Genomic DNA, 9,832 nt, shown 5'->3' on the forward strand with positions numbered 1-9,832 from the left:
CTCTTTTGCCACCTCTAGCACTTTATTCACCAGCATGTGGGGACGAACATATAATCTGGGCATCCTTTTCCCGAGGCAACTTCGTACCAGCAAAGTGACCGGGCATGGATAGATGTTTAATTGAGGACTTAGATAGATGCTTGATTGAAGACTTGGTAAATGATTTGTGCTCAAGCTCCAGCATCAAATTGACTGCCTGCCATCTAAAGCTCAAACTTTCCCCGTGAGAAAGCTGCAAGATAAGCGGCGTCGAAAATCTGGACTCGAGACTGGATTCCTGTCGCTTTCATGGGAGTTCTCAAGAAGACCTGGCTAGTCCCCTGGATGATGCTGTCACACACTATGGTGAGATGGGTAAGTAGGTACTGTAAAAACCCGTGGGCCGGGTTACTGACAATCGCTGATCACACAGTGTCCTGGACAAAGTCATAAGCTTTGCCTATGGTGGTTCGTGCTCGGTACCTGACAAGGGGATTTGACTTTGACTTGCAGCCACAGCATCACCGGTGATTTAAACCGTGGCGGAGCCGGATTCCGAGTGAGCGAGTTCCCTCCAGTTCAATTCGCCAGTCATATCTTTCCATGCCCCCAGCTCTAGATTTCCTGAAGAGAAGAAGAAGAAAAAAAAGAAAAACAAAAAAAAAAAGAAAAACAAAAACAAAGCCCCGATGGTGCCAAGACAGACGGCAAGTTTTCATCCCAAGATCGAACCGCCTAGACGAAACCAAGGGATGTCGCTGAATGCTGCACAACAGGACGTTGTTCTGGAGAAGTTGAAGTTGAGTTGCTCGCGCGGATCGGGACCCGCATCCCCGCCATCCCCACAAATTGGAATGCCGTGGGGCTCTCGACCCCTTGTCGCTCACAGGTGCCGACTGTACCGCACATGGTCTGAATTCCAAGGAAGCAGCCACAGTGCAGGCAGCAAGTAAATACATGCGAATTAAACAAACATCGTGCCTCACTTGAATTGCTGTTGTCGCTTCGATATCGAACGCGCTTTCGACTGTGACGTTGAAATTCAAGTCCACAGAAAGGATGTCCTCCTGGGTGTTGATGAAGGACCGCGCATCAAACGATAACCGGCACGGCATTCATACCCCGGAAGTAACGACGTTCGTTACTTGAACTTGAAACCCTCTACCGTGGCAGCCCCTATAGCTGCATTATCCAAGTACTGCATAAGCACCAAAGCATTTCCTCTTACCGCATACCAAGGTTTTGTCACGAAATCCCGTCTCCCACCAAAAGCCAGGTCACTGATCTGCATACATTCCAGTTAGTGCATTACTCGCGGCTGTTCCCCATTGTCTGGATAACATGCAGTTTCAGGGGATTTTACTGTACGCAGTACATGGCCCGGTGCCCCGCACGTAATGAGACTCCTTCTCCTAACAACATCACACCAAGCAACCGCACTGAGCTGTTAGTACATTCACAGCAACAAAACCAAGACCATCATCAACCAACCCAAACAAACAACAAAAAGTGTATCAGAACCTCACAACCTCACTCACGACATTGACCTTTTTGCTCCGCAAACTCCAACTCTCCAACAACACCAATAACACGACCCCACCACTCAATCACCACCACACTCTCCAAATCTACGCGGACTCTTCAGCTCACGGACATACCGAAAAGAGGAAAAAAAATGGACAGCAAATCTTCCACCCCCCGCATCACCTGCGCCTATCTCAGCCAGTATGTCGGCAAGCTCGTGACGGTCGTAGGCAAAGTTGTCCAGCTACGCGGCGAGGAGGCGACTATTGATGCTGATGGGACCATTCATGCATTTTTGAACCGCGTACGTCCGGATTCTCGCCCTTTTTTCATTGGTGCCACCAAACTTCAAGAATAAGAGACGAAACGAAGGCTGTTAAAGAGTCATGATGGATTGGATAGTGTCCCGTGATGACTAACCAAAACATGTCGAAAATTACAGGAAGCACACCTCTCAGCAAACAACGGCGTCCAACTCATCGGCAAGGTCAACCCGGATCTTTCCATCAAAGTGCTTAGCTCCGTTGATTTGGGGCAGGGTGTTGGTGAGTTTCTTCCCCATCGCCCCCCCCTCCTCCTCTCTTGTGTCCATCCCTCATCATCCATCCTCCTCCCTTGATCGCTATACCTCTATCTATACCATTGTAGATATTACGTGTGCTTACGCATGGAACAGACTACAACCTAGCAAACGCTGTCGTGGAAGTCACTCATCGTTACAAGCCCCTCTTTGTGTACGAGAATTAAGGTGAGAGGGCGCGAGGAAACCACTACACCCAGAGAAGGAGGAAAAAGAAGAGGCAAAATAATACCCAACTATAACAAATGGAACCAAAATTTCTCAGAAACCTTCATCCGAGTTATACTTCGATATTCGTCACCAAATGTCGAAATAGTCCAAGCGTTGCGACCGCAGGCGCCACGCACACGCAAGACGCGGCGGCACTGCGGGGAAACGAACATGCCAACCAACTTAGTATTATCATGCCTGCTTCGACATGGCGGCGGCAATATCTATTTTCTTGCAGGAGCAGCTCCGCGGAAATAGAGAGCAAATGTGGAGAAGGAATTCGATATGCGACAGTCTCAACTGCTATATAATTGTGATGTAATTCAGTTGTGCTCTGGGTACGAGACTCGGACTGCAGACTGCATAGGAACAGATGGCAGACAGCAAAAAGCAAGACGAGGCAAAACAAAAAGGTGAAAATAAAAGTGAGAAAAACGCTTTGGTATCCCATATCCCAGCCCATCCCAATCAGTATTGCGCCCGAAACACCCATTTCACTTTCCCCTCTTCACGAATGCGGCGAGTCGCGCGTAGCGTACAAGAATAATCATCCCACTTTTCGTTGAGGGTATATCGTGGTGACCTTTTGTTTGTTTTTTTGCGCCCACGCTGCGAAACATGGATTTCCTTCTCTCCCAATCTGGAATCAGACCATAACCGTGCCCATTCACTGCAACATCATTCATATCTCAATCACACGAGTTGCGAGATCTGCGGATGGATCTCGCAGATTATCGAGATCCAAGCTCAAATGTTCTCCCAGGGGGGCTCCGGCCCCTGCTCCGACTGCGACTGATCATTGAGGCCCTAACTCAGCTCATCCACATCAGCAGCGGCATTCCTCTCCGCCTCACACCCTCCTCCTCCGCTCGTAGCCGTAGTCTCCACCCACAAGCTTTCGATGCTCAACGACGCCTCGAAGCTCAAATTGCCATTGCCACCATCTCCATGGTGATGACCCCTCATCATAGGCGGGGAGCTAGCCATGACCATATCGGTACCCATGAAATTGCCAAAGTCCAAAGCACCCGCGCCCTCCACGAGTTGCTGCACGCTGTCGCTATCATAGTGCTGCATATTAACGTCCAGAAGCCCGTGCGATGACGAGTTGGCGGTGAACTGGTCAGCTTCACTCAACAGTTGGTTCAGCGAGCCCCAAGCCTCAAAGTCGTGGGTTGGAGACGAGGTAGGCACGTGCAGGCTGTCGTCAAGCGCAAAGCGTGCGTGGCGGGGGCTTCGCCGCTTGGACGCGCTAACGAGAATGCCTCCGTTGCTACCGGAGACAGTACGCGTACCGCGCGGAGTCTTGGTGGGGGTTCGTTGGGTTTGCGTAAAGAGCTGACTGGGCGACTTCTGCGCCGACCGGACGGTACGGATGGACCGAGATATACTCCTAGTAATGGGCCGGTGATTCGGAGTTGGCCGGGTAGGCGTCTTGAAGATACCCGAAGAGGGGTTCTTCGGGGGTGGTGTTGACGGCCTGACGACTGGACTGCCGAAAAGTTCTTGGTCAAGCTCGTCCTGGTCCGCAAGGACAGGGGTATTGGGGCGCCTTGCCGGCTGGTGACCGATGTTTTCCTTGCCCATGGCAGCAGACTTCGGGTCTTGCGACGCAGTGGTAGCATTGACGGCGTTACCTATGAGCTCCCCAAGGACTTTTGGCGCTCCCTCCTTCCTAGGTGAGGGGAAGAGAAGCCTTCTAGTAGTGCCAAGATCATCCTCTACTGCGATGGGGCTGTCCGCCGTTCCACTGCCCCTAGAGTGAGTTGACCCGAGCCCACGTCGCTTTGGGGAGCTACGCGAGTTTAAAATCATCTGATGCAATGATTGATTGTTGTTGTTGTTGTTGTTGCTGTCCTCCATTGCGGCCACGTTCTGGTGCGTCGGTTGAGTCATATTTTGATGTTGCGCTTCTTCCGGTGATTCCTGATCGGCCGGTCCGATTGGATCAGTCGTGAAATATGCCTCCGATGTTGGGTTTGTCTGGGTGTCATTCTTTCGCTTTTTGTTGCGCGAGTTTTTCTTCTTTCGGGGCTGATTAAGTCGGGCGGCATCCTTGTCCCACCTGTCCTGTGGCCTATGAACTTTGAATTTGGCGAGCCAGATACCGCATGGGTTACAGAGGAGAGTTTCCTTCCAAATTTTCTTGTCGTCCGTGGGCCCGAGATTTTTCTTCACCAATTGGTACATAATGGTTTGTCCATCAGCATCCTTCTCGAGGATATCGATCGTAGTCACAAATCCAGGTTTATCGGAAAACTCGTAAAGACCAGGAACTCCTCGATGATCTTGCGTCCAAATCTTCCGCCAGGTAGGAGTTTCTATGGCGCCACAATTGTTGCAAAATGGCGGTGACTCTCCTCTTTGAATAGCCTCCTCCAGTTTCTCCTTAATTGACTGCTTCTTCACCATATTTTTGTTATAGCGAGGCGGTTCTTCGGGCTCGCTAGGTTCCTGTGGGGCAGGTGCACGAGCCCGAGCAGAGGCTTCAGATTGTACTGCTCGGGATGACGTTCCAGTAGATCCCACAACGGGGTCGCTGGCCGGGACAGAGCTGTTCGAGACGGGCTTTGACGCTGGTTGGGCTGCTTTGCTCTGAACAGGTTCGGGTCGTTCAGGAATGGGCATCACAGTGGTAGCAGGGACAGGAGCTTGTGGCTGAGCTGATGTGTTTCCCGCGTTCTGGGTCTCGAGTTGTTGCGGAGGGTTGAACGGCGGCCGATGTTGAGTTTGAGAGCTTTGCATAACTGCCTGTGAGGTTTGGGAAGCAGTCCCTTCTTGAGGAGCTTCGCCATCTTGCTGATCATTAGGTTGTCGCGATAGGGAATCGTGATCGGACAGTGAAGGGTTTGGGGCTGTATTCGACCTCTTGAATGGACGATCCGCGTTCTTTTTCGGTATGGGTGGGACTGATGTGGCGTGTGCGACTCTGTTCAGCGCCTTCGTCTTTCCAGCAGGGTTGAAGATGCTCTTTGTGGGCAAAAGCTCCTTTGGTCCGGGATTGACTTCTTGGAAGGGGAAGTTGATACCCTGTCGATGGGCGTGGCTCCCCTTTCGTGCATTTGGTTTGCTGACTTGAGGTACCGGAGGGCTCATCACCGTTCGATCTTGAGGCTGACCGGGTAGCTCTTGGCCGTGGTCTTGAGGAGCATCTTGTAATAGCTCATCCTCGTCGAAGATGTCGTCGAAGCCGCCGCTCATGAAGCCAGAGTCGACTTGTGGCATAGGAACGGGCATAGGCGGGAGAACTGGGCTTGAAACATAAGGACTTGAGTGCATGTAAGCACTAGTCCTGGGAACCGGAGGGGATGATGCAATGTCGGCGGGACTATCTTCAGGCACGTAGCCTTGATCTGGTGACTGGCCGATGGAGTCGGTGGGTGACCGGGCATCGTGGCTTATACTCCTTTGCATGGTTTGTTGACCGAAGCGCGACTGGTACATGCTGCTCTCTGCATCACCCGCAAAGTCAGACTTCATTTTATTCTCGAAGATGAGCCTTCTCTGTTGTCGCTGTAACATTGACCCGTCTGGAACAGGGGTAGGAGCCCGAGGCACGTCCTGAACATGACTCCCCGAAGAGGGATTACCACCAGCTCCAACAGGCCTCATGTTACGCAGAGAACCGGATGTACTGGCCGCAACTCTCAATGACTCTGGGGCTGAACCAAATGGCGCACTACTAGTGAATTCGGCACTGGTAACCTTGGCTCTCTTCTTTTGCGGGCCATCATCACCATCAGTCGCTTCCTCGGCGGCTGACGTATTGCCTGCTTCGAGAGGCTTTTTGCGCGGTCGGCCTCGTGGTCTGCCAGTAGGAGCTCTAGTACGGGACGCTCTACTAGAAGGTCTCGAGGTGGAACGCGCCGACTGGGTGATGGGGATCTCGACAGACTGGCTGGGAGCCGGGGATGAGGCGCTTTCGCCAGTAGGAGCTGGCCGTGGAGGAACAGGCTGGACGGGCGGCATGCTGTTGACCACGGGACCGGTATGTTGTGGCTGAGAACCGTTTGGTGGTATGCTGGCTGGCCGAGTTGGTTGTGGAGACGGATCACTCATATAACGACCATCACCGTTGAGATTGACGTTCAGCGGAGCGGTAGACATGGCGGGCGAGTGCATAGAAGCCATATTGGCCGAGTTCCCTAGGCCCGGGTTGGACTGTATGAATGAGGCCCACTCAGATGTGGTGATGTCTGTAGGCTGTATAGGGTCGGACCTGAGCATATTATTAAGGTTGTTATCCATGTCAGGAAATTCAAGTCGCTGCATCTTGGCAACAGCTGTGAGCTTCATCTTGACCTCCAGGGTCTCGCGGCTTCCATTGCTAAACACGGGCAACAAAGTCCGAGTTACCCGTCCCGTCACCAGTTGCGGTTGTTGATGCCGTTGGCTGTTGTGATCGGTCGCTAACTCCAGGCCCCACGACAACATGCCTTGCCCGACCAGGGGCGTATCCGGCTCTGAATAGTCGACAGCATAAACAGTGTAATCGTTCTCTTGTTGGTTTACAATCTCGGGGCTGCATTGCGCAATAGCCTGAAGACATGTTCGGAGGTCCACGACGCCGATTGTAGTCCTCTCGTCGACTGGTAATATTTGAATTTGGAGAATGTGAGCCCACCGGGCCAAGCACGACACCTGGCCGTCTCGATCGAAGGTATACAGCACCTTTACTATACATCAGGCTGGGTTAGAGCGCACAGATCGGCGGACAGGTTCTCAGGGTGCACTCACAGCCCATGGGCCTGACCTGCATGGCCAATTCATCTCCCTCCATTGGCTGGGCAGCCTGGTGATAGTGAGGGTGTGGTGAGGGCGCAGACCACATGTTGTTTGGGGTAGCCATTGTGACGTCCTTCACGCCGCGGTGCCCCTGCACGCAACCGGGGGAAGCGACGACAATGGGTATAGAGGTCGAGGCAGGGTTTTGTCGTGGTTGTGTTGCGTTTGTCGGTTGTTGTTGTGGAGGAGGAGGAGGAGGAGGAGGAGGTGGTGGTGGTGGTGGTGGTGGTTGTGGTGGTTGTGGTTGAGGGAAAGGTGGACCTTGTCGTAATTCGTGAACGGGGAGAGGGAGGGTCAAAGGGTCCCGTCACCACCTAGCCTGACGTCGAGTGGACCTAATGCCCAAATCGAGGCTGACAGAGTGTCGGGTTGGTAGATGGATGTGTGTAGAGTGGAAGTGAACCAAGAGGGGAATGGCAGATGGGAGCGCGTTCCGCTCGGTCCTGTCGCGTAAATGGGTGGAGCCGCGACACGATGAAATCTAGAGGTACAGTATGTACATAGGTTCCTGCCGGGACGAATGCGAGTTTGGCGTTGGCGTGCGTGTTCTGGCGTCTGGCGTCAAGGGCACCCAACTTAACCGTTCATGCAGGGTGCGCTGCGTAGAGTGTCAGCATGCAGCCAGACCATCACCTGGGTGGAAGATAATTGTATGCTTCGTTGCTTCCGACTCTCTACAACTCTTGCCCGCAAGTTCGAGATTCCGTCGGACGTCGTAAAGTGCAGGTAATGGAGAGTTCAGACTGTTCCAAGTGGCAGAGTGGGAAGCTCGAGGTTAATGGGCTGGTGGAACTGACGCGATGTGGGGTGCGCTGGCGCCTTGGCGGTTCGCTCGTTCTTAATGACCACACCAGCTTAACACGCTGGGGCACGTGCACTGGCGTGTGTAACTGTTAAAGTGGCACGCACGTACCTTTCTGTGCAGTGTGCCTGACGGAAGCAGGAAGCTGTTTGGCGGAGGATCCCGTCCAGCACTGACGAAAGACAACGAAAACAGGCGGCCAACGAACAGCCAGAAATCGGTCAGCTTTTTCAACTGCAACGAACCAGGCGAAGTCTGGAAAGCCCCCGGTTGTGTCTCGGTTGCGAAGCAAAAAGCAGGGAAAAAAGAGGAACTTTGCAGTGCGAATCTGGGGGGGACTCGCGGGATACCTAGCTCCTCTTTATACTTGCGCCCAAAAGTGAGGTGCCCCCCTCCCCCCCGGCTTGACCATTGTACATTACCTCCAATTGCGCAACACTCACGCCGTTTTCACCCGCCCGCCCACTTCCTCATCTTCGCATTTCCCGACGCTCTTTTGCAATCCCGTACGTTCTTGTCACAAGTGTCCTCCAACTTATGGTGTTTTCCGTGTTCCTTTCCAGCACCACACCCCGTCCACACAACTGAACAAAACAAGAACGGAACACACCGAGCTCCATTTCTCGTTCTCACCACAACCACTTTCATCACTCCTCCGCCCATGATGCATCATCTTACACAAACAAATACTCCTGACCTACAAGCCTTACATATATTGTCATTGATGCCAAAAAATGGTTTTCGCGATTGTCCAAAAAGGGGGTCCGTCAATCCACAATGCACCCACTGCAACTCCGCCAGAAATCCCTTCGTCGGCCGGGGAACGGGCGGTGGGGATAAACGACTGGACGGTCTCAGCCACCTGATGAGTAAGGGAGTGAACTTGAGCAACTCCCCCACCATAAGAAACACCAAAACAGTGGTTCGCCTGCTACTAATGGAGTATTTGACGGCTCAACCCGAAATGAAATGGCATACAGATGGACTCACCTCACTTCACCTGGACTATAGACTATGGTAGATCATGCCTCCAGAGGAAAGTAGTCGAGGCAACTTGGGAGGAAAAGGTACATGCTTTGAAGAATCCAGACAGGCCCACTTCACTAACACGAGCCGAAGATCCAATGAGATGACGCATAAACAAACAATTTATCCCAAACCGGCAATTCGTACAACTGCCGGAGGCACCTGCACGCCGCCCGCATTGCCGTCGTCGTCGTCGTCGTTATTACAAATATTGCTTCACGCAAGCCGAGTCAAGTCAAGTACAAATTATACCTGGCTTGCTAGTAAAAACCGCGTTCCCATTTCACTCGTCATGACCTACAATTGACCTGTTCGGAGCGCAGAATGATCTGATCAAAAACAACCACCATCACAGCAGAATGGTTTCCCAATTATGATGCTCCCTGTGTTGCGGCAGGCAAGGATTCTCATCGACCAACAGAGGAAGTTGGCAATGACAAGTCTGATTTTGAGCTTCAATTGACTAGGCAGATTTTGGCTTGCTTGTGTCCGGCTTGACAATCTTAACTTGTGTGCACTGCTAGTCACCATCACCGACTTCGTCTTCGTCGGCGGTCGTAGTTGAACAGAAATCCGTGTCGCGCTTCAATTGCGTTTTTCTACCCTGGGGAATGGATAGAAATAAGACGAATGAGTTCAGTACAATATGCTCATATTGAGTGCGTCGTCACATTCATCAGTTCAACTTTGTCGTCTTCATGCCATGCATTTTCACAGAAATGGATGCTAGTAGTGCAGAACAAACTTGCAATCCCTTGACAGAATCACGTCTTCTTCGCACATCTCTGGGATACCTTCAAAGTGCAAAAAGAGAGGCGGTCTGTCACAGAATGCACACTCAGCAGGAGGTGCTTTGATAAGGAAGCATTTCGCGGCTAAGAATATGTACCACGTTGAGTTTCCCAATTGCTTCCTGTGGTTACTTG

At 52.1% G+C, this 9,832-nt stretch overlaps 2 protein-coding genes across 2 annotated transcripts; one reads left to right on the plus strand and one right to left on the minus strand.

Moving 5' to 3' along the window:
* Positions 1–1,511: 1,511 nt before the first annotated feature.
* Positions 1,512–2,317, plus strand: NEUTE1DRAFT_143911 (uncharacterized protein; the record flags this gene model as incomplete). Its single annotated transcript, XM_009849467.1, has 3 exons — positions 1,512–1,807; positions 1,946–2,048; positions 2,180–2,317. The coding sequence occupies 3 exons, from the start codon at positions 1,655–1,657 to the stop codon at positions 2,248–2,250; spliced, it is 327 nt and encodes a 108-aa protein (XP_009847769.1).
* Positions 2,318–3,100: 783 nt separating this feature from the next.
* On the minus strand, positions 3,101–7,142 carry NEUTE1DRAFT_127364 (uncharacterized protein; the record flags this gene model as incomplete). Its single annotated transcript, XM_009849468.1, has 2 exons — positions 3,101–6,969; positions 7,031–7,142. The coding sequence occupies 2 exons, from the start codon at positions 7,140–7,142 to the stop codon at positions 3,101–3,103; spliced, it is 3,981 nt and encodes a 1,326-aa protein (XP_009847770.1).
* Between the last annotated feature and the right edge of the window lie 2,690 nt (positions 7,143–9,832).

The sequence above is a fragment of the Neurospora tetrasperma genome (genome assembly GCF_000213175.1).
Source record: "Neurospora tetrasperma FGSC 2508 unplaced genomic scaffold NEUTE1scaffold_1, whole genome shotgun sequence".
In the NCBI taxonomy this organism is placed as follows: Eukaryota; Fungi; Ascomycota; class Sordariomycetes; order Sordariales; family Sordariaceae; genus Neurospora; species Neurospora tetrasperma.